This window comes from Coturnix japonica, chromosome 8, assembly GCF_054131305.1.
Source record: "Coturnix japonica strain WE chromosome 8, WE-NBRP24, whole genome shotgun sequence".
NCBI classification, from domain to species: Eukaryota; Metazoa; Chordata; class Aves; order Galliformes; family Phasianidae; genus Coturnix; species Coturnix japonica.
This window is the reverse complement of record NC_140670.1, coordinates 17,448,158-17,473,255: the sequence shown is the minus strand read 5'-3', so window position 1 is coordinate 17,473,255 and position 25,098 is coordinate 17,448,158. Positions and strand designations below refer to the sequence as shown.

General features: G+C 42.3%; 1 protein-coding gene across 13 annotated transcripts in view; it reads left to right on the top strand.

The window, feature by feature from the left end:
* ARHGAP22 (Rho GTPase activating protein 22) overlaps positions 1–25,098 on the top strand; it is a 113,852-nt gene that overhangs the window by 72,582 nt on the left and 16,172 nt on the right. For 6 of the 13 annotated variants that reach the window (XR_014948868.1, XM_085555074.1, XM_085555073.1 and 3 more), the window contains 2 exons: positions 5,398–5,574; positions 22,682–22,889. Coding sequence is in view for 11 of the 13 variants with exons in the window: in XM_085555074.1 (XP_085411200.1) it covers positions 5,398–5,574; positions 22,682–22,889 (385 nt within the window). In the remaining 2 variants the exon portion in view is untranslated. Of the gene's footprint in view, positions 1–5,397; positions 5,575–17,597; positions 17,788–21,787; positions 21,930–22,681; positions 22,890–25,098 lie in introns of those variants that run through there. The other 7 variants (XM_015866666.3, XM_085555075.1, XM_085555069.1 and 4 more) reach the window with 3 other exon arrangements.

Here is a 25,098-nt window from a genome sequence, read left to right as displayed (position 1 = left end):
GCATATATATGTTTGTGTGTGCATGTATGTATATATATGTATTTGTGTGTATATATATGTGTGTATAAGGGTCTGTATATAGATGGATAAAAATATATAAAACATTATGAGCAAATGTTGTTGTTCACTGTACTGCTTAATTCTTCTGTCATTCCCCTGTAGCTCCTTTTAATCTGATTTTTGTCTTCTGCTTCTTGTCTCTTTTAGTTTTCTCTTACAGCTTTTCCTCACATAGCCTAAATGGAGCATTTCAAGAGCAGTTTCCTATTCCTTGAAAGCTTTTCCACCTGTTAAAGGATCATCGGGGGGGGGGGGGTGAGGGGGGTGAGGGGGGTGAGGTTGGCGGTGGAAGGGGGGAACAGCAGAAAAATGGTAGAATTAACACTGAGCGTACTGAAATTTAAACTGCGTCCTTCAGAGGGCAAGTTAACCCAAAGTTCAGATATGTTGCACTATTTCATGCTCCTAGAAATTCTGGGAACAATGCAGTGGAAGAGGAATGCTCAAGACAGTTAGCCAGAATCAAAGGCAATGGTTGGCAAAATGGAGTGGTTTCAGATGACTAATCCAAGCACTCTTAATAACTTCTTGCCTACTTACTAGCATTTCTTCCATCTCTTTTCATAATCTGAAGATCAAGGCTATTATTTTTTCTTACTGTGCAAAGAAAGATTGGGCCTTCCCCCAGTACAGCTGCCCTTCACCTTGACAGAATTCATCTGCCTTATTTTTCAGCTTCTTACATTATAAGGGGACCTTAGAACCCTGAATCTGATCCTCACCTTTAGGACCATCATGAAGAACAGGTCAGGGTAGATGAATCATTACAATTGTTCTCTTCAGCTGTTGGCTGTTAGTTTTTGTCCATTTGTCAAAATCTTTGTTGCTGCTTGTCTGCAATCAGAGGCTGCCCGTCACTACTTGTTGTAGTATTGAGGGCAAACATGTCCTTTGAGCCTTGCCTTTCCCAGACACCAGCAGTTTCATAACTCAGCCTTGAAACTGCCTTTTACCACCCTATGTGCTGCAGCAACATGTGCATGGCCAACTCAGTTTCACCCTACTGGAAATGCCACTCTGCTATCCACACCAAAGCACTGCAAACATGTAAATATATACACATACACAAGCATTTATAGTTATGTAAATGTTCAGTGAAGTTGATATGATGACAATACACAAACACATCAGTAGGCGGAACTATGTAAGAAATGGGAGAAAGGCAAACCAGATGTGGTGGAGGAGGGAGGGAAATGATCTGAACAAAACAAGAAGCTGCCAACTTCAGCAGAACCTGAAAGCAGCTTTGGTTGAGAATGTAAATGTTCCCCTTTTTACACACAGTTGGGCTGGACCACCTCCTATGTGGAAGTCCAGTCCTGTTCCTGCTGAATTTCTGCTTCTACACTGAGAAAGAGGATGTAAGGCATAGCTCCGCAAATAGCTCAATGCTTCCAAGGTTTCCTCACTGGAAACAGCTGTATAAAGGTTGGGATGCAACTAGAGGGCTGTTCTGAGATCCCTGGGCAGGAGCACAGGCAGGACAGGTACATGTGGTATAATGTTAGTCTTTGTGCTTTCCAGTGAATGTGTATTAAACCATGGTGGCATCAAGGTGCCTGCACACTCTATTAGCAGACTATTTTATTTCCTCTGATGTGGAGCTGAAAGTGACTCTGGGAAGGGCTGAGACACCTGCCCCTGGCAGTCCTCAGCTAAGCAGAGCAGCTCTCTGAGGGCCAGTCTTGCTTCTGTGGGGGCTTAATTAAAGATGAGTGAGAAATTCTGTTCTAAGGAATGGAAAGCCCTGGTCAGTGTTTAAAATTGTTAGCAGACTGTTCCTCACGTTGTGGTGCTGAGGAGGCAGAGCCCTGTTTCATTTGTGCAGTAGCCATGCTTTTGTGCTGCAGGGCTGGAGGCTCTCAGCTGCTCAGGGTAGGCAGTGGATCCCTATGGGGCAAAAAAAGGGGTGCGGTGTCTGAGTGTGAGCTTCTTGTCACTGGGATGGGCAAAATTAAAATTCCATATCCAAACATTTCTAGGCTGAAGGATTTAAAATTGATTTCCATTTCCTAAAGACAAGCGTGCTTGAATTCATGCAGTGTTTGAGTTGTCCAGTTGTGTTGTTTCAGTTCAAATCTGAAACTACGCTTTTTGTGTCTGAGCTTGGAAATGAAAGCACTTATGAATTTCCAATAGTGTTCTGGATTTCTAAAGACGGTGTAGTAGAAGGGAAGATTTTTGTTTTGCTTTCTTTTAAGATGTAAATATTTGAATCTAGCTGTTTCTCATTTTTGAAACTACTAAAACTCAAAAGCAGTCATGTTCTGCAACACAGAGAAAAGCACCTGAACTTTGCACTTCAGGGAGCTCTAATTCTGCTCACTGCCTTGGTGGTGTAGTAGTGAAAGGAGCCAGCAGTGTGCAGAAAGGAACAAGATTAGAAAGTCATAAAATAAAAGTTATTTATAGGTGGGTCTGCTTGTTCTGCCACTGCTTATTCATCACATGCTAACACATGAGACTTCCTCAGAGGAGCAGTTCTGAAGTTCTGATTTGTACACCAGTGTCCCAGCACAGAGTTCTATTTATCTACTTGTACTCTTGGGACTAGTCACTGCTGACTCTCCCACAGACGGCTTATAGGATTGTGACCTTGCTCCAATTTAAAGATCAGTGGGAGAAAGCTAACTGCAGAGGAGCTGTATGTGTAGTTTTTGGCAGTCTCAAGCCTAGGTTCTGCAGCATGCACAGGAATCATTTTGTTTCCCATCCTGTTCTTGCTTTTTACAGAGTCTAATAGAAATATAAATATTTTCCCCTAAGTGCTGGCCTGAAAAAGGCCTGAAAAGATTTAGAAGGCAACTGGCAGGTTCAAAGTAACATTTTAGGAACCAAAGAGCTGGAGTCAGGTCCCTGTGGTGCAGTGAATCAGGGAGAAAATGTTGAGATGCCACTTCTGCAGAAGTTCAGTCAGATGGAGTCTTCATCTTCAGCTGCATGTTGCATGCACTAGTTCAACTGTTCTCGTTAAATTTGCAGTCTGTAATTCATTCTGAACTAAGTCTCTTCTCTCTTCTTGTACTTCGTGGTTTAGCTGGAAAAGGCTTTGCTTTTAATTTAAGAATGGGATAAGTTTTATCTTGACCAGGCTGTTGTTTGCTGGCAGTATGTCCCATACAGCACATACACTTATAAATACATGGATAAATACTTATAAATAGATAGAAAAAGGCTACAGTAGAGCTAAACAGCCCATTTTGCAAGGCCAGGGTACATCCAAATCAACTGGCAGCTATGAATGCCTTGACTATAAGGTTCACAGTTGTGTCTGACTGTGGTGAAAGTAGCTAGTGTAGTGTTACTTAGGGAGTGAATTTAGGTGAAGAGGTGTCTGTTATGGGGTGAGTGGAGTCCTCTGAGGTCTGGTGATCAGTCGCCCATCTCATTTCACTGCAGCACTGAGATCACTGAGATTGTGTCTCTCAGCCAGGCCTATTGGAAACTGGGATAAAAAGAAGTTCTGGAGAAGTGGAGCGAAGAAAAATCCTGCAGAATGGTTTCCCATGTCTTTTGGCTCTGTAGGTAGAGAAAGGAGAGTAGGAATAAACGAAAAAGTGAGTTTTTGGAGTGTTTGGGATTGGCAATGCAGAGACGTGGTAACCTATCAGGGCCTGGAAGAGGGCCAAAGGTAAAACATGGGTCCAGGTTGCATACAGCTTTTAAATCTGGGGTGGACACTGGAGCCAGAACACAACTTAGTGTTTGGTGCATCTTGCAGCTTTTCTGCTTTGTATATCTTAATGTGCAGTTTTGGGTGCCACTGTTTAAGAAAGATGAAGGGTTGTTAGAGAATGGACAAAGGAGGACTAGGAGAGTGAAGGGTCTAGAGGGAAAGGTGAGTGGGGAGTGTGGCTGAGGTCCCTGGGTTTGCTCAATGCAGACTAGAGGGAGCCCTCCTGGAGGGAGACTGCAGCTCCTCACAAGGTGTGGAGGGCAGCGCTGAGCTCTTCTCTCTGTGACAGTGACAGGGCATGAGGGAACAGCATGGGTTCAGGGGACGGTTCTGTACCAGAGGGCGATGGGCATGGAACAGGTTGCACAGGGCAGTGGACACAACCTGAGTTCTGGAGATCAAGTGGCATTTGGACACTGCTCTCAGATGTAGTTTGGAATTGAAGTTGTCCTGTGTGGAGCCAGGTGTTGGGCACCATGAACCTTGTGGGTCTGTTCCAACTCAGGATATTCTGTGATTCTGTGAATATGAATTATTCGTTAAGTTCAAAATGGGAGACTGTCTGGGAGAGTGCTGTAGGGAAAGAATCAAAATCTGGATATATGTGGGGGAAAAAGGTCCTGACTTTAGTTTCTTAAGCCATGTACCTAGTTCCAGGTCATCTCTGTTTTTTACTGAAAGACTGCCTCAGTTTCCCTTGTTCATTGAATTGCCACAAAATCCTTCCCAACACATTTCATACTACTCTTTTTTGCTTTGCTAATCAACACATAGTGTATGGGTGTTGATAGACCAGGAATCACTTCATAGTGAGAATAAGCAACTCTGTGGCTAGCAGGCAGCTTCCAGCTTGCTCCTTCCCCCAGATTAGTGAGGATTTATGAGGCACATGTATAAGTCAGTTGTGCAGAAACCATTGTCTGCTGCTCTTATCTCTGGATCCCACAGACAGGCATCTTTGGCTGTTCAGTGCAGACTGGCGGCTCCAGCTTGCTGCGAAGTACTGGAAGCTGCATAAGCTGGAGATGGCAATGGTACAGCAGCTGTGATATCTCTGTGGCAAAGCCAAAGGCAGTTTCCATAGTGATGGTGATGCTCTAGGCCTCTGGTGATGCAGCTGCTGCACTGGACAAGATCAGCATCCTCTTTATACATAGGCTGCTCCAATGAAGCTGTTAGGTATTTGTATGGCCTCATTTGCTTGCATCCAGCTCATCCAGAATGTGTCCCTTTCTGTATCAAGACTATACACTTCCAGGGACTTGAGGAAAGCAGATGGACTTGCAACTTCAGTATCTTAAACAATGAATTGTCCTAGGATTCCCTTGACCCGTCATTTTGGATATCTCAGTGCCTTAGCACAGATATGAAATTCATTTTGAGCTCCTTCTGCAGGGTCCTACAGCTTCTGGTCTCCCTTTGTTTACTGCTGGGACCGCAAGAACAATATCTCCAAGTTCTTACACTGGAAATGCACATTTTTTACTTCAACTTTGAATTCTTATCGACCTGCTTTGTGAGTGCTGCAGCATATGAGTAGGAGTAATGCGTAAAACTGCTCAATTAAAATTATTATTTGATCATTTTGACCCAGAATTTTAATCATTTTAAACATTAATTATGAGCTAGAAGCCAAAAGAGTTTTATGTTTTGTCTTACAGGTGGTGCGGGAGACCGGGAAAAGATGCCTGTCAATCATGAAGCTTTCCTGCTCATGGCTAATTCCCAGAATGAAATGGAAGACTGGGTGAAAGCTATCCGACGAGTTATATGGGCTCCGTTTGGTGGAGGTATTGCAAATAGCTCACATGCACATAAATTAAAACATTTGCCTCAAGGTAAAACATATTCTTGTGATACTAGGATATGTGTAACACTGTAAAATCACTGAGATGCCTAGATAATCTCTCGATTGTCTAAAGTGTTTTACAGCATGGAGATTGGGTTTAGGCTTCTTTGCCAGGGGATGGAAGGGAATGGAAGTGGAGGTCAAATCCATATGAATTACTTACAGTCAGAAATGGTGGTAATAACAAAGACATAGCTATTGTCAATGCCCAGTTTCTTAAAGCTGATAACTATTCTGTGGATCTTTCTTATTCTTGTGGACATAAAAGGGTATGTCCAGTTATCTCTGGTTTCCACCTCAAGGGCAGATGCCCGTCTTTTACCTTCTCACAGCCAGAGGCAGCAAAACTCTTAATTTGGTCTGGGCCTGGTTGAGAAGTCTGAGCTTCCACCGGCTTGATTGTGGAAAGAACAGGGTCAATTTGAGAGAGCACCTGTAAAGTATACCATGCTTGATAGTCTCTGTGTTTAAAATGAACAAAAAATCCTGACTCTGAATATTGATACTGTACTGCAGTCATCAAATTCTCAAGTCATAAGATTAGATGGATGTTTTAACAGTGTGGTACTGAACAAGAGTTCACAGATGTTTTCTGCTGGGTTCACTGTTGGTGGTAGCAACACTTTGAAGTGGCTCCTGATCGGCGTTCATGCAGATAGTGATATCTCATGTAGATAGTGATATCAACTTCTTTTAAGAGGTTGAAGATAAAGGATGAAGATATTTAAAGATAAAAAGTGCCAGATAAGAGTTAAGTAATACAATTAGCTTTGCTGAAATTAAATTACTAATTCCTGAATCGAGGGTAAAAAAAAGTGGCCAGAATGCAATTGAATGCGGCTGAAGCAAGATCGCTAAGAAGATCCAGTGTTTGTTAGTAACATTTTTATTTTTCTTCCAAATAACTCCTCTAATTTTGACTCTGTGTAGCAGCTCAGTTTGTCTGGAGAAGATATAATCTCTAGTGATGATATTTTTTCCTAGACCTCTCTTTGTAGAATGGGTATACATACAAAAGGCAGATTGTACATGTTTTGGTGAAGTCCCATGAAATGTTCTTGTGCCCTGGGTAGTATAAGCAAGTTCTTTTCATTAGCAGAAACAGATTTACAGTGATTTCTCCTCAAACATGAGTAATATGCTTGTTTTTCTTTCCTTCAGAAATCTGGTACATAGCAAAGAATCTTCTACATACTGAGCTTAGGGTAGATCCGGGAAGTTCCTCCCCTGAAGTCTCAGAATCTGAGTTGTATGTATTTTTCAGCTTTGTTATGGGTATCAAATTAATGCTGTGAGGATAAAGGCAACAATCAGTCATGGTACACAGTATACTTTTCAGCAACAGACCCCCTCTTTAGGGCATGATGTTTTCAGCACCGCTGATATCTGCGCAAATTTGGCTTTTTTTTTTTTTTTTTTTTTTTGTCAGTGTTCATGCCAGCCTCTTGAGACAGACACAGAGCAAACATCTTACTTAAAGCACTAAAGTAAAATAATTTACCATTGTGAGATTCTTAGAATCAAAGCCATGAGAGTGGCATGAAAGCAGAGATTGATGCATTTTTCATTTTGGTTTCTTCCTGGAGGCAGTATTGTCCTAATCAGTCTGCTCTCTTTCTTGACCTCTAAACATAATGTCAGTGGTAAAGAGTAAAATTTTTATTTCTCATTGAATGAGAGCAGATATTTTTACATGCTGTTACTCTAAGAAATATCAAAAATATAGAATTCTAGAATTGTGAGAGTGTGGGAGTGAAGTGACATTGAGGAAGTACAGCAGCTGCTGTTTGTTTTCAGATGCTGCAGATTTGATCCAGTTCCTGTTGATGTCAGTGTTAAGACCACTGCTGATGTGGATTTAAGTTGGCTTAAGCTGCCCTATAGAAGTGAAGTGTAGTTGGAAAAAACTGAAGCTGTGTATGTAGTTTTTATCTCTGGATCAAAGCTGCTCAAGAACATGGCTGAGCAGACTGGCCTTAGCTCTCTGCCTTGCTACTCAAATTCAGCAGCCCAAAGCTAGCTTGGTTTTGTCTGCTATGCTCTGTAGTCAGTGCTACGTGTGGAGATACATTGTTTCACTGCTCCTCTAAACTGTGTACTATCTGCTGTCAGCAATGGGTTTCTCCTACCTTACAACTATGTGTTGCCACCAGGTTTTATTTTGCTGATACTAGTTATGCTGTTCAGGAGGAAATGATCTGGGAGAAAAGAAGCAGGAGCGAATTAGTTTTGAGGTGAATTGGCTCCTTTGCCCAGCTGTGCAGGTAGGAATAGCAGCAGTTCTAGCACAGTGAGGGTGGTGGTGTGGAAAAAGTCGTGCTTGATCATTCTGGCCACAGCCTACACTTCAATTGGCTTAAACAAACCATGGAACTGCATCCTCAGTCTCTGTTCATAAAATGTTTATAAGAATGCCAATAACTGAGAGATAGTTAAAACACCCAAATCGCTGTTTCTAAGTGATCAAAACTATCCCCTTTTCATCAGAATCAGAGCAGGGCATCTTCTCTGTGAGTGAAATCCCAGCCTACCTCAATTGTGGGAGAACTGTAAACATAGCTGTCTCTGTTTTAATTGAATAATTTGAAATCTGCTTTGCTACCACTGCTAATTTGAGAGCCAAGTCTTATCTATCGACACTTTTTAATATATGACGCTGAAGGAATGGGAGTTAAGAATTATAATGCAGGCTGCATTATTAGTATGTAAATATCCAGCTCTGGTGAAGGCTGATACGGTGTAAAAATGAATCATGCCAAGATAAAATGAGAGGCTTAGCCCCACTTTAATCTTTGCTGATGTATTGAAGAAACATATAAATCAAAAAGGTTGAAGGTATCTTCTTACATGCTGAGGTGGACACATGAACTGTGTTTAAAGGTGAAGAGCAAAGATTTTTAATTTTTTTTTAAAAATAGAAAACACTCCAAAGCTGCTGAGGATCCGAAATCATTAATAGGAGACATGTTCAGGCTTACAAGCCTTACAGAATGCATGCTTTCAGAACCATTTGGAAGGTGGTCTTAAAATAAAATCCTAGATTTCCCAGCTCTTTTGAAGAAGAGTTGTCCTGTTTACAGAGAAAATAATTTGGAACCATATCCCTAAGTTTTAGGCTCTTGAATTCTTGAGTCTAGTCCATCTCATTCAGAGTTGAGATTTGAGAGTAAGCTGTATGTTTTGAGTTCATGTCTTCAGGGATAATGTTTGTTACAGAGGCTTGATGCAAGTGAATTTTGGAGCACATTCTGACAAAGTGTGTTTAAAACTGTTTCCTCTGATCCTTCTTACCTCCAAGAGGAATGATTTTTTTTCTCTGTGTTTACACAACCAAAAGTTTATCTAGAAAAGTCCCTCTGTGCCTTACAGTGATGTTGTTCTCTGGATGCTTTTTAATATGGAAGCCTTATAGTTGTGACTTAGTGCTGGAAATATAGGCTGTCCACAGTCTTGGATGAGAGTGAGCCTGCCAGCATCCTCTGAAATGGAATGTATGGAAAATATTGGGAGTAGTGAGGTGGAGAGATCTTTTCTCACTCTAAATCTGCACTGTAGCAGTACCTCCAGCCTGAAGAAGACATATGGCTACTTTAAAGAGGTCCCTTGCCATCTATTCACCTCTTACTTTTCATGTCTTCATTTTTGTCTTGTGTAAGATTTAAAACATAGCATGTCTCAAGCTGAATTTGGACCTGGTGATACAAAAGCTGAGTTTTTCAGTATCCTGAGCTGAAAGCCATGAGCTGTGTATAGCACTTTTACAGTCCAGCACATGACCAGCACTGCATGGGGACAGAATTATTGTGTATTAATCATGTGCTGTTTGTGTTTCCCTCTGTTTACTTGCTGTTTCTTGCTATGGGCAGTTCCTTGCTCCTCAGCCAGAAATGCATGTCCCAGCCCCTTTCTTTCTCGATTACTTTGTCCTAATTCCTCCTCCTTGTTATCTTAAGCTTTCATCAGTTCCTTGTGATGGAAGGGGAGTAAAACAGTTGGAGGGAGTTTGCTTCCCCTAGGCAAACAAGGAAAGCTTTACCTGTGAAAGCATAATAATTCTGAAGGAAGTCCATGACTCCATGAGAAGAAACATTTCTGAGGAATAGTAACTTTTTAACCGATGGGCTCTGCAGAAGTGTCCACTGAGAAAGACACTCTGTTATCATTAATTCCAATCTATTTCTCTATATGGATAAAGCTTGACATGTGGATTCTTTCTTTTGCCAGCAGAACAGTGCAGAGGAGGACCTTATGCAGATCATGTCTTATGTTTGAGGAGAGCTGAAAACCAGAGGAGGATTTTCCAAGGTTTAATTTAATACCCATCTCAGTGTCATTATTAGTAGTAGAGGGGTAGTCCTACATAGGCCTAATGAGGTATCCTATTTTTACATAAGTAGATGTCTTTCAGATAATATCTGCATGAAAGAAAAGTGACTGTTTTGAAGGAACTGATGTTGTTATTAAATGCATGTCCGCAAAGATGCCAGATTCCGTAGGAATTCTGATATTATGCTAAGTCTTGTGAGTTTAGGATTTAATTTTTCTACCTGCTAGATGGGGATTTTCCAGTAACACCATCATGACCACAGAATTGTATTTGTGGATTTGAGATGCTAAGATATCACAGAAATGAAGAGCAAAGAGGTGATTTCTGTTCTTCTGTCTGCCCAGCATGAAGACTGAGAACAAGTTTCTGCTCCATGTCTGGTTAGAGGGCTCCCCTAGAGTGGCAGACTAGGGGATTCCTGCCTGGTCTTCAAAGAGCCCCCTCACTTGGTTGCAGAGTGGGCTTCTCTTGCTTAGGCTCCCACAGGTGTGTGGGGAGTGGCACTAGGTGTTTGTTGTGCCTATGTGCTGTTATCTCTGCATAGAGACAGCTGGCGCCAGGTTCAGCTTATCAGTGTTTGCTATTCAGTGTTGTCTCATAGTAGGAGGTGGGCCCAACCAAGGGGAGAGAAAGAGAAAAATGATAGGGGTTATGAGTTCAGTTATCTGCCTAGGACTGGGAGATGCATGAATCATCTGTGAGGTGATGCTGGCTAGCTTTACACCGGGCAGATGTATTACAGGAAGTTATGCTTGTGGATATAGATACTAAGATGCAGAGAGCTGTTTGATTTTCAAGGATTTTCTCCTCCAAGCTCAATAACAGTCTACACTGATGTACAGGAAATCAGGCAAAGGTGGAAGGAGGCCTACATGGATTAAAAAGGAGCTCCTGACAGTGCTCAAGCTTAAAAATGAAGTATAGAAGGAGTAGGGACAGGGACAGGTAAACTAAGGAAAATATAGAAAAGCTGTCTAAGCATGCAGGAATGGACTTAAGGAAGATAAAGTTTACATGGATTTGTATCTGATGTGGTATGTGACTGTCAACAAGAAAGGCTTCTTCAGTTATATCAACAGTAGAATGAAGACCAGAGAAAGTTTAGGCCCACTACTGAAAGAGATGGGAAACCTGGTGACAAAGGACGTAAAAGGTTCTAAGGTACTCAATGCCTTCTTCGCCTCATGTTTTACTGCTAAGATTTGCCCTCATCAGTCCCCAGTCCCTGAACCCAGTGGGACAGTCTTGAACAATGAAGTTCCTTCCTCGGTAGCAAATAATCAGGTTAGGGAACTCTTAAAGAAAATGAGTGTATGCAAGTCAGACCTAATGAGATGCATCCACAAGTAGTATGGGAGCTGGCTGATGGCAGTAATCTACAAAGGTTATGCAGTTGTTCCACTGCCATCTTCAGTAAGAACAAGGAGGACGTGGGAACTACAGGCTAGTCATCCTTAGTTCTGTTGCTGGAAAGGTAATGGAGCAAATAAACCTAGAAATTGTTTCCAAACATATTAAGATAAAAAAAAAAAAGAGTGAGAGTCAAGATGGATTTATGAAGGGGAATTCATGCTTAACCAACCTGATTACATTCTGTGATGAAATGTCTGGCTGGTTGGATAAAGGAGAGGCAGCGAATATTGTTTATCTTGAATTCAGCAAGGATATTAACACTTGTACTCTGTAACATCCTCATTTAAGGACAGTACAGTAGATACATGGACAGTGAAGTGTATTGGAAACTGGCTGAACAGCAGCATACTTAGGAATGCAATCAGCAGCCCCAAGTCCAGCCTGTAGGCAAGTAGGTCATCAGTGGTGGACCCCAGGGGTCTGATGCTTGGACCAGCACTGTTTAGCATCTTCATTAATAATGTGGATGATGGGACAGAGTGCACTCTCAGAAAGCTTACTGATTGTTCCTGGGAGGAAGAATTTATACATCAGATGGTTTTCCCATCATTCAGAGGTACCTCAGCAGGATGGAGGAAGGAGTGAACAGAAACATCATGAAGTTTGACAGAGTCCTGCACATAGGGAGGAATAACTGCAGGCAACAACACATTCTGGGTTGACTGGCTGGAAAGCAACTTTTCAGAGAAGCACCTGGGATGGTGATGGATGACAAATTGAACATGAGCCAGCAATGCACCCTTGTGGCAGTGAAAGCCAGCAGGATCATGTTCTGCATTAAGAATTGTGTTGCCAGCAGGCTGAGAGAAGCAATCCTTCCTTGCAAATCAGGGTGGAACTTTTAATACAAGTTCTGCTCAGGAAGGACCTTGTACTCCAGTGATTGCATAACTGATAAGATATCCAAATTTAGGGCCTCTTAAAGAAAAAAATAAAAAAAATAAAAAAGAAAGCACAACTGGAAAGCCAAAACCTTTGAAAAGAATATTGGAGAAGATTCCTCTTACAAAGATTACCTCTGACAAGACTATGGAGGATTTGAAGTGGGCACAGTCAGAAGGTTTAAAACAAGCAAAAAAGTTTTTCATACAGTGCAGAATTCATTATGAAACTCATTGTCACAAGGTATGGAAACAAAAGTGATAAATGGATTCCAAATAGAATTATATAAGTCCATAGAAGGTAAGTCCTCCTGGGCTATCAAACAAAAATGTCTGGATGTAGTTAACTTCGTATGTATATCTTGTATTGCTAAGAATAATTTTACTTATGATAAAATATGGTGGTGCTTGTGCCTTCTTTCTCTTCAATAGCAGACTGTTGTCCTGCTCAGCTAGCAAGTGCCATGGAGAGCTCAATGTGGCTGTGCAGTTGTTGTGTTGTGGCTGCTGTCTTAGCACCTGGTCTGACCAGTAACTTCTGCTGCACTGCCAGTTGCTCAGTGAGGTTGCGTCTGTGTAAGCAGTAGATTCGTGCTTCATGTCTGAAAACTGACAGGCTTAAAACACTAATGATTCTCACTGCGCGTCCTCCAATGTATGATTAATGGGACAATCATGTTCTTGTGGTGTTTCTCAGCTTGCAGGCAAGTATTTTAATTTCTCTGTGCTATTCCTTTGATGAGTGTTATGAGAATCTGTGCTTACTGAAGGGAAGGGTACTCTGCTCCTTAAAAGTTGCAGTTTTAACCATTTAAGAGCTGAGAACAAAGAAATGCACCCTCTATTTCTTTTCCCATTTCCTTGCCAGTTGCTCCTCTTTTCTTCTCCATCATCAGGTAATGAGCCTTGCGGTTTCCCCTTGCTAAGTTCTGAGCTCAAGGAAGTGAACATTAATCCCTTGACCTCTGCCAGAACTGTTTGGCAGATTTACTGTAATATTGTATCTTTTTTATGAATTGGATCTAAATGCTGTCCCCTCCCCAAGTATAGTTGATTGAGTTCAGATGTGACTAGAGCTTAGAACATGACCTTTTGCTTGAGTGGTAAACGTGTATTTTATGTTTTATATTAGATGAGAATTTTAGTTGGGTAGTGGAAACTAAAGGTAAACATGTGGAAATTAACTAATAGTTTTTATCATTAGTTGAATTGGAGGAAGCAGTAGTATGATTCCATGTAAGATTTACCTGTCAGTGAGTTTTGCAACTGTAGGTTACAGGCTAACTAAAGTATTCACTGTGAAGTTTGATTTGAATAATCTGCCCATACATTCAGTGTTGAACCTGTCTGCTTTTCAGTGACCAATAGTTCTTAGGATATCAGTCTCTCAGGTTTGAAATATGGAAGTCTTGAGGGTATAAGCTTGGTAGCTTTTCTGAATGTATAAAAGGGGCTGTTATTACAAATTTCAGTGGTGAATCTAGAATGCTGGCCCTGCCATGTTCCAGAATGGTCAGAAGTCTGGGCGATTCATTTCATTCTTTACCAAAGACCAGTGCAAGGCTGCAGCTTCCACAATCCTTGCATTTGGACCCACAGTTGGAGTTCTAGTCCTTTTCTAGTGGCAGTAATTAAACTGTCACAAGTATTCTGTACTTACCAGCACTCAGAATTTCTGTAAAACTTCAGTGGAGTGGGGAGATCAACATGCAGCAGCACATTTGGGAGGGAAGTTCTACCAGTCAGATGCATTCTACAGACAGCTTCATACAGGTCTATGGAAGTGATCTGTTAAATGTAGGCATGTGTGTGCAGGATTTGGTAAATAAAAAGCTCTGTAAGTGATGTGTTTATGCTGTGGGAGAAAGAAGTTTCTCAGGGCACATTTTCTGAGATCACTGCTTGCTAAAAGGCACTTTTTGTTGCTCTTGATGTTTTGTTCTCCAAATCCTTCTTGCCTTTGTTTAGAGAGTGATAGACCAATAAACAACAGGGGTTTGGCTGTGGATTGAGAATGTTGTGTTTGAGTGATGTTTAGATCTGTTTATCATCTTTTCTCTCTGAGCAAACAGTTATAATCTCAGTTTAGAGTATAAACTGGGCAGAGTCCACTGCAGGGTAGTTACTGCTGCTCAGTGAGTTCCTTTCCCAACATATTTTAAAGAGATGGGAGAACACCATGCACAGGTTAGGCTGAGTTTGTTGTGAGATGAGGGCAAGCACTGCTGTTTGCACACCTTTCAACCCAGGGCTGACTGGCTTATCAGTAAGCAGAAACCTATTTATTCTTTAAAGATTTCATTTTATCAGTGAAGGTTGGGACCCCAGCCCAGAGCAGGGGAGTCATTTTGTTCATGGGCAGACCTTCTCCATGTGTTTGGAGAGGGGAAAAAACTAGAATGAAAATTCATTGCACAAAGGATGCACTATTGGAGGCTTTTCTGCTTGCTTCAATCCTGTGACTAATCACCTGTAACTGATTCACTGCCAGCTTTCAGCAGGTTCAGGGAGGTGCGCAGTGCCCATCTTTGCCTGGGCTAGGGAATGAATTCGTATAAGGCTCAACTTAGCTGAAAATTAAGGAACTTCAGCTCTGACTTATATAATTCATCTTTTTTGTATAAATGGGCAAAATAATTCCCTTCATCGAAGTTCTCTCAGACAGATCCACTTGAGTATATCTGTATATTAGTTAAGACTATGTGTAAGCCAATGTTTAAAAATAACCCACGCCCTATAGGCACTTGCTAGAGCTGTACAAGCCAGCAAGTTTGTTCACAGTCAGAGATGGAGAGGAATATTTTTGGAGTTCATGCAGGTTCACCATTTCTGTCTGTTGCAACCATATTCAGAACTGAATTTGACCCAAGTTAGATGCCAACCCCAAGATATTCCTGGATTTTCAGAGGTTGGTTGAGCTGTAGTGAACTTCCCAGCCAGTCTGATGGCTTGTAGTGACATGTAGAGGCTGGACCACAGAATCACCAGTGCTTTACTACCCTTAGTGTAAAAAAAACATTTTCCTTATATCCAGTCTGAATCTCCCCTCTTTTAGTTTAAAATCATTTCCCTTTGTCCTATCACAACAGGCCCTGCTAAAGAGTCTGTCCCCGTCTTTTTTTCAGAAACATCTAAAAGGAGGCTGTAAGGCTGCTCTCAGATCTCCCTGGAGTCTTCTCTTCTTCAGTGCAAACAGTCCCAGTTCTTTCAGCCTGTCCTCTTAGGGGTGGTGTCCCAACCCTTGGATCATTTCTGTAGCCCTTCTCTGCATGCACTCCAACAGCTCTGTGTCTGTCCTTTGCTGAGGATTCCATATCTGGATGTAGTACTCCAGGTGAGGCCTTACCAACACAGAGCAGAGGGGCAGGATCACCTCCCTAGCTCTGCTGGTCATATTTCTTTTGGTGCAGCCCAGGATAGGGTTGGCTTTGTGGGCTGTGGGGCCACAACTGCTGTCTCACGTCTGCTTTTTCATATAAGGCGATAAGATGATAATTATGGAATGGTAGCCACACAGCACAGCGTCAGGTCTTTCTCACAGTACACCTGTAGCTGCAGTGACCATACACAGGGAAGAGCAATGAAGCAGCTGCCATTTCCTGCTTCAGCTGTGATGCTTATGTGAGTGAGCATGTGTGCATCTTGCCTTTTTCTCTCACCACTGCAGTATTTTGCTCTTGCTTTGGAGAACAGTTTACATTGTTTTTGTCATCTCTCACACAATTCAGGGTACTCCTACAAGACATGCTGATATCTAACTGTGCTTTGAGTCATGCTGTGTTCTTGGCTGCAGAGGACCTGTGAATTTCACATGTTCATTATGCTTCAGTTACAGTGGTATCCATTTTGAACTCGCTTGCTATTTCATTGGATGCCTCCTTGTTCTTGAGAGTCGGAAAACAGAAATGGAGAAGGGAATGGAAGAATGAAGGTCTGCATTTGCTGTCTCCTGAGCTCTCATTCCAAATGTTGAGTTCCTGGCTCTGTAATGTTATTAGCAGATGTGACATGTTTTGAGGCATCCATTCCAGGGAATAGTGCCAGAAATCCTGATGGGTGTCTCAGCCATTCAAAAGACTTTCCCTAACCTGCAGACTCAGTGTTCTCCACAAAGGAAGAGAGGACAATAAAAGGGTGAAGAACATCCAAGATCTCCTTTCTACCTTTTATTCAAGGATCCCCATCACTTACTGAATGTCCTTTACTGGACTTTAAGAATTGTCTAGTGTTTTGTCTGGGGCTATAGTATCTATCTTTGAAATACATTTCTATTTAAGGTAAACCTTGAATACCTAAGGATTGCCATACTATTGTGCTATTCAAGAACTGGAGCTTTTGATCCCAGTGTTGCCTTTACATAAAGTGAGAGCTTTTGATCAAATCAGAGGATGTAGAGACAGAGTGTGATATCAGGTTTCCTGAGCTGTGGGAATGACACTGACTCAGTGACCGAAATCTCAGTGTTCAACCACTGGGTCATTGCCTTCTCTAACATGTATTTAAGCTGAGCCACAGTGTAGTTAAGCACGTGGTAAGCCAGGAAGTCCAAATGAGTTGCGGTCTCTAGAGGGGCCACAGATGTGATATTTTAATTATTGGAGCAGATGAGCATCTGCAAACAGGGATTTTAATTTTTTTATATTTATGGGTGTTTTTTTTATGCTAGAGGGGCATGCATAAATTTCTCCAGACAATTGGTGCGGAGGTTCTGAGGAGTGATTTCTGCCTGTCTGCAGTCATGTGTGTGCATTTTGTGGAGGGGATGAAGGGATGACCTCAGTGTAACTATTGATTATTGTGTGACAGGCATTGTTCTTGACTACCCCCCTCCCCCATGCCCAAAACAAAACAAAAAACCAAGACCACCCCACAAAAAACTGCACTATGTTATGTCAGACTTTCCTCAAGAGCTGGGAGATGTCGCCAGAGTGTGCTGAAGTGGGGATAGGTGCTAAGCATTAGGTTTGTGTTTCTGGTGCTGTGGGAGCAGCTCAAAGGCCAGAGCAGGACACCGAGCTGCCCGTAGCACAGCTAACGCCGCCTCAATCAGGAAGGGATCCAGAGCGTGGCATGCAGACAGCGACTGTTGCTCAGCTTTTTTCAGCTATCTAGAATAGATCTGACAAGCAATTAGACCATGAATATATTACAGAGCCGATGGGGGATGCCTTTGTTAAAACTTGTGACCCATACTTAGGTGCTGTTTACATTGGCGGCAGCTTCGAGGGTGGGCAAGACCCTACCTGCCTGTCTTTCTGCTTGCTCCTTCCTCTTGCTGAGCGAGCCGGGGAGCTCTGCATCTCATTGGATATTTCAAATGCTTTCTGCACAAGTCATAATTAATGCTGAGTTGTGGAGCTAAGACCAGATGTGCTGCTGCGATTATCTCCCAGGGCAGATCGGCTGCTCTCCACTCTGGAGCGCTGGGTGAATGGAAAGCTGCCAGTGCTGGGGCTCAGAATGTGTCTGATGCCTGAAGTCAGGACTTTCTTTCTCTGCCGCTCCTGCTGTCTGACGCTGCCTGGTTTCTGCTTGAAGCTCAGCGCCTGTCATGTAGCGGAGTGCTGCACAAGAACGAGAGGTATGAGATGATTTTTGCAGAGTTTAGGTTTGTTATGGTTTTCTTTTCCCGGATGAAAAGCAGATATTTGAGCTTAGACTCAGTCAGAGGCTGAATATCTCAGTAAAGCAGCTGTCCTTACAAAGGGGAAGGAGTGGGAAGGACCCAAGCTGTGGCCAAAAATACTACTTGGTGCCAAGCTAGCATTTGAGGGTGGTTCACAGGAAAATAGTTGTGCTTATTTTTACATGAAATAGTTAAATGATATACATGGATGAGAGCACCCATGTCCCACTATATGGGGACTGATCTTTGTGGGGATTGAGGTTAGAAGATGCTGGGCTCTGCAACAGACTGGTTTGTGTGACCTTGGGCAAGTTATTTAGTCACATTTATGTTGCTTCCTGATTATCTGTTGTTTCCATTTCTTTCCTCTGCTTTTGCAAGCTTTGCCTGGACTGTTCATTGGTAGGAGCTATCTTTTGGGGGGCTGCTTCAGCGCCTGGTACAGAGCTCTGCTTTCAGTAATTCACACCGTGTGTGCTTGGGTAGGCTAGGGGAGGGCAGGAAGAGCTACAGGTTTGTGTGTGTTTTGTGCTGGGAAAGCACAAACGTTCTGAATGTCTGCCCATGGTTTTTTCTCAGTGCTTTCATGTGTGAGAGGGGACAGATAAATGGGAGCCTAAGCATGAGTGTGGGAAGGTAAATGCAGAAGCTTACCTGTGCAGGTGAGCACGTACACAATCTTTATATCCACAAACCACTGTCTGTGAGGCACCACATGCATGCGTGGGTGTATGTGCTGTATAGCAGCATCCAGGTGTGAGCCTGATTATCTTACTGTACATCTTTTAGCGTGTGTGTACTAACCTGTGCTTACAGCTGATGTAGGTGTGCCTGGACTTTTCCCTCTTTAAGCATGTATGGAGTCCTCAGACCTCTCTGCAAAGAAAATCCATTCTATCACTGACTTTATTATCACTTTCTATAGTTTATTTTGGTTGAAATGAGAACCCTGATGAGGAAAAATGAAGTAGGGGAGCATATATTTTTCCTGCCCACAGCATGTCCAGACAGCATAGCTGAATGTATAGGCTTTGTATGCCTGGAGCTGGTGGGTGAGCTATTCAGGCCAGGACAGAAAGACTGTCTGTGTCTTAGCACATCATTCCTGGCTTGCTTTTTCCACAAAGAGCCACCTAAATCTTTAAAGAACAGAGACAGCTTGTTGGAGTAGAGGAAAGAAATTCTGTAGCCCATTTTTTCTTTTATATCTCTTGAATCTTTCAGAAATTCAGGATGTGGTCCCAACCATGCTGCTTTCCTCCCCCCCCCCCCCTCCCGGCTTTTAAACCAAACAAAAGGGCCCAGCTATAGATAAGGATACAACAAGGAACTTTAACTCTTAGGCTGCCAGTAGCTTTTGGCTTTATTTCTAGCCTATCCCTGTCTGGGAGTGTGACCGGATGGCACTGGCTTCCTTTCTTCTGAGTGAAGAGAGACTTTAATGTCTTCCAGCAGGCTCATCAGATGAAGTGAAGAACTGCCAAGTTCCGTCTGAGCTATAGCCCCAGTTATTAAAACCAGGCCTGTGCCTTGAGGAGCCAGCAGATGAGGCTGTGTGCAATTGGTTCCACATTAGTTTTTCCTTGCAAAGCAGGGCAGCCCCTGTCCAGACCAGCAATGCTGTCTTATCTGATGGTTTCAGGCACATTTAACTAAGTTTCACAAGCCCTTCTGAGGCCTAGCTGAAGTGAGATGATTTATAGAGCTAGCAGGACAGCACCTCCTCAGTCTGCCCTGCTTAGCCCTAGGAGACTGAAGTAGGTGAATGTGCCATGTGCCATGCTGGTATGGTTGTGAGAACCCTAATGATAATTTTCCCAAGGGGAGACTTTGTTAAGGCCCCCCAGCAGGTGCCTTGGGGACCTTTTCTAACACTTACTTCCCTGGAAAATTATAGGATGAAGGAAAGAGAAAACATAGGTTTGCAGTTAGAGTTGGGCTGGAATGGTTCTGCCAAACCAAGGTGGGAGGCAGCCAAAAGAGTTGGGTTGGGAAAAGTCTTTCATCCTGGTAGTGGCTTGAGGGTCTTTTATCATCACCTCAGCAAAAACTGACCAAACTGTGAGGGCATGTCACTGACTGCAGGCCAGACAAGACTATGGAAAAGCAGGCAAAGCTTCGCACTGCAAGTAGAGATTACACATGCAGTAGTTCTGTGCATATGCTTGCACGTGTGTGTCTGGCATGACCTCTGTCCTTGCTCTGGATTAGTCGAGTACACCAGAGCATTGGCTTTTTGGAAAAGTACAAACTATATGTTATACTAGGGGGAGTGCAGAGCATTTGCCTATTTCCCAGTCTTTCTGTAGACACGCTGTTTAGAAGGAAGCAGGGCTGTCAGTCAGCAAGGAGGAGGAGATTTGGGAAAGCAAAGTTGCTATTCTTTAATTGCTGTGCCATCTACATAGCCTGACCTCCCTGCACCCGTGTGTCCCGCATCTAGAAGAGTGAATTTCATATATTCTTTTGAGAAAATAAATGGGTTTGATGGGAAGAAGCCTGGCTCAGAGATTGATGATAAGATATGGAGCATTTTTTGGTGATTTTTTTTTTTTTTTTTTTTCTTTTGGTAGATATACAGGTTGGGGTCTGGGCTGAACTTCTTAAAGCTGAAGGACTTTTGACTGAAGGCAGCCTGTAGCCCAGGATCAAATATACAGTTCAGAGGAAGGGGGAGAAATGTTCACCAACAGAATAGCACAAAGGAGGTTAGGGAAGCTGTGTGTTCCTGCTCAGATTTCTTAGCGGAGTGCTCTGCGCTGTACCTTTTGCATGGATTATTCTGTGTGCTGTGATACCATTGTTAAGTATTACAGAGGCCAAGATGAGCAAGCCTTGGAGACTTTACTTTCTCAGTTGTGATCTGGATTCATATATTACTGGAGAAACTAGGTTGAGAATATTGTTCTTCCTTGGGTACTCCACATCTGCAAGAGCCCTGGAAACCCTTTGATAGTGCTGAGCACCAAATACAAGCAGTTCTGCTGTGCTGCTTTGCTTTGCCTCATCATGGCAACAGGAATTACTTGATGATATTACAAAGCAACCTGTACAAAACAAGGAAGAGATTCCTTATCCTAGAATATAATTTCAGGAACAGTTCAGTGAAAACTTGTGAACAGATTAGAAACTAGAACTAGTAAAGCCTTTACTTTGAAAGAGAAACAATATTTACAGTGATAAAGATAAGTCACTCCCATACTTCAGGGCATGCTCTCCTGCCAGGATAAGGAGGGAATTTCCTTAAAGACTCTTCATGGCCCTCCAGCTCTGACAACGCAGTGAAGTTGTACAGGCTGGAGTGTAAGAAAGGTTTTTGTCTTCTGACATATAACAAATGCACAGGGAATGGAAAATGGGCTTCAGGATCCTTCTTAGATGGTTCAGGGAGTTAACAGTAATGCCATTGCTAGTTTTTATTTCACTGAGGATTCAGGAGGGTTGGACTGAATTCAGAATGAAGATAGGATTTGATATGAGATCTCCCTTGGAGGATAGTGAATGGTGGCAAGGAAACTTCTGCTAAGAGTTATCAGCCTGCCATGAGTACAGCACTAAAATAGAAATGGAAATATGTTCATTAGTAGGAAGGGAAAGAGAGCCTGAAAATAACCAAAACACTACTTGGCGGCTGTGTGTGAACAGAGTGACTTTGGTATTGGATGCTGATGTTATTTTTTCAGATCTGTATGTCTGAGTGCTAAGTGCTTGACCTAAGGCTACTTGGTATCAATGTAAAGTTACCGGTTGCTTTGAGCATTCTTTGAATAGAACTTTTTGTCTGAAATGCAGTAAGTCTTGGGATTCTCACACTTTCTAAATATCTAATCTCCAAGATGAGATTAATTTGTTTGCTGTCCTCCTTGACTCCTCTGTATCTTGTAGGGTGCTACAAGTAGGATTTCAGAGCATGGCTCACAAGCTGTCCTTTTAGATCAAGTTCTCTCCTGTGGCAGGGACTGAAATTCTGGATCTCACAGCCTGAGTCTCTTCTGCGCTGACAAAAAGATGTGACTTCAGTAGTGGCATTCAGCAACTGGCATTGACCAGGAACTCCAGTTTCACCAAAGAGTGAACCAGTGCCTTCATACTTGCTGGTACATGTCTGCAGTAGGTCCGACCTAATAAATACCTATGGCCAGCCTGCTTTTAGAGTATCTGATTCTTCTTATACTTCCAAGGTGCAGGAAGTAAGACATGTTTTGGAAGGAAAAGCAACAATTTTTTGCATACCTGTGTTTTATTTTTCTAATTTTCACTTGTTAATTTTAATTAACAGAAAATAAATAGAAACCCAAAGCTTACAGTAGGTGGAGAGTGAGAGCAGTTTCACTCACAAAAACAGTTTTGATATGGACAACTATATTCTGTTATGCTGGCAATCCCCTTGCAGGGGGAGTGCTACCTCTTAGGTGGGACAGCTGCAAACTACTAAGCAATAACTGTATGAGTGATGGGAATATGTAAAAAATCATTGTGTCCTATGCCTCTGTTTTGGCTTTCTTAAGACTGAAGATGCAGTGGAAGCATAATTACTTAATTCAGGTTCAGCACAGCTGTAGATAACTATAAGCATAATCTCAGTCCTACTTTCCTTGAGTATATTGAGGTATGTACCATCTTAGGGCAAAAGGTATTTTAAAGCACCCTTAAGCAGAAAAAGATCAAACACATTTGGCATGTAATTCTGCTTGTTTTTTGAAACCCTTTTATTAGTCTGTTAAAAACTGGACCTTTGTGTAGGTTCATCTAGTCCATACAAAATAATCTCCTCATTATTCACCCTGAGCAGTAGCTCATGAAGAATTGCAGCTAAAACCTGAATGTCTCTCCTGCTTTCTTTTCGCAGGGATCTTTGGACAGCGATTGGAGGACACTGTGCAGTACGAGAGGAAGTATGGCCAGCGGTTAGCCCCACTGCTGGTAGAACAGTGTGTGGATTTTATTCGGGAGCGAGGTCTTACAGAGGAAGGACTCTTTCGGATGCCTGGCCAAGCCAACCTTGTCAAAGATTTGCAGGATTCTTTTGACTGTGGAGAGAAGCCGCTCTTTGACAGGTAAGATGACAACATCAAATTCAGATTGTTTTACCTGTGGCATGTAAAGTCTGGCAGGAGCAGCCTGGTGGTGGCTATCCTAATTACTTCTATTGTAATGTTCTATGAATGTTCTCTTCATTCATAGAGTTGTTGGAGCTTTCCCCTGCATGGTTTTGAGTGCTGAGGCCTACATTTGGTTCAGTGCTTGAACAGGGGGAGAAACTGAGCTGAGCATAAGCACATCTTGAAAGCTGTTGCTAGATGTGGGTACAGCCTACTCAGCAGTTGGCGGGATCCCACCATAAAAATACATACGACAGCAGTATCTTAATTCTCTCAGATGTTGCTTTTCTCTCTTGCTCCATAGTGATCTGCCCAGGGGAAATACCTCAACTCTTAACCTTCCTTTGTCACCAGGTTTCAGAATAATCACCAAGATTTTACACATCTTTCCCTGGCTGTTTTATACATAATGTATGGAGTTGATCAGCATGTCATAGCCAAGTATTTAAGTATTTTCTGACCACAGAATTCTAGGGCAAAATGAATTCTTTTTTGGTCAAGAATTTCAGCATCTGAGGTGGAACATTTATTTCAAAGCTGAATGTATCTTAGGGACACCCATGTTCTGTTTTGATTTTTCCATAAAACTTAAGTCAAATGTTTCCAAAAGAAAAATGACAGTTTCCCATTTAAATTCCCTCCGTAACCATGTTGATGCGATCACTCCTTGTGTGGTACAGAAAACGAAATCACTTTCCTCTGGATCTGCAGCCAGTCTTGACATTGCTGATACTGTACCAGCCTATTGCTGCAGGAAGTAGCATTGCTCTCCTGCATGATAGCATTGGGTTTGCACTCATCCTGGGAATAATATCCTTTGAGTTTATTGTGAACATTCTTCTAATTCTTCCCTCCTTTCTGCTTCCCAGGCCACCCATCCTTCTTTCTTTGATTCTTAACCACAGTCTGTATTTGCTCCCTAAATGGAAGTGTTAAGAAATGGGAAAAAAAATAGTTGAAACTCTTAAACTGTCTCACTTCATCTTTTCTTAATTTTATCTATCTGTTTTTTTTATTTATTTTAACTAAACATCTGGATGCTCTGGTTCAGAGTTAGAATTGCCTAAATTCATGTGGAAGTGAACAGAGTTGTTCTGGAAAACACTTATTGTGGAATAGGTGTATCTACAGATGGAATTAATTAGGACCAACAGTTTCACTTTCTTGTCTTACCTTCTTCTTTCTAATCTATTCTAACTTAATTGTCAGAAGACAAGCCTCCTCCCAGCATATTGAAAGCAGGAGGCAGCTTTATTTTCATCGGCATTTGCAGTGCATAGATCAGTGAATTTGCAGTGAATAGATCAGCAATGAAAGGATACCTGTCATTTGGGCAGTTGATCTGAAATGCAACAGCTCAGTTTTCAGCATAGAATTGGAGGAGGCAAGCCTGGTAGCATCTGAGCAGTATGACTGTTGAGGGTTCCTCAGCTGTTGCCTTTCTGCCACAGCTTCCCCTTGGAGCCACTGTGACCACTGCTAGTTGCAGGCCCTGCTCTCTGATCCTTTGTATCAGCATTCACAGAAAGGGAGACATAATTCCACCATAGCTGAGTGAAAGACTTCTCCTCCTAGCAAGCATAATTCTCTTAGGGTAACTGTCTATATATGGCCTAGAATAACTAAGCAGCAGCAAATATGTTCTGCAGATGTGATATCCATATTCTTGTTCCCAAATCAGGTGTAGTGAAGGAATACCTTTTATTTTTCTTTTTTCTTCTTCTTTCTGGTTGCAGACAGTGCAGTTTGAGTCTGCCATGAACTCAACGTTGCTTCATCTTCCAAATGCTAGAGTCTGCTTACCCCATGATAGATCTCTGGTGATTGATACTTAAAATATTTACTTTTAAAAGGCTTGGGTTTTCAGTTTGAGTTTCAAATGCATATGTAGGTATTTAATGAAAGGCCAGGTGTTGCAGCTGGAAACACCTTCAGCAGCCTGCTCCTATCGCATATCCACATCGCTGACATTTTGGCTGGATTTCACCAGGCCTTGCTAGTGTAACAATAAACTCCAGCCAATGGACCTGAAGTTGTAATGTGGGCTCTGCTGCTGAGTATGATCATATCCACCATTCATGCCTGAAACTTCATACCAAAAGAATTAGGGTTATTGACCTCATTTGTAAAGTATTTGTAATCAAATGAAGAAAACCCTGATATT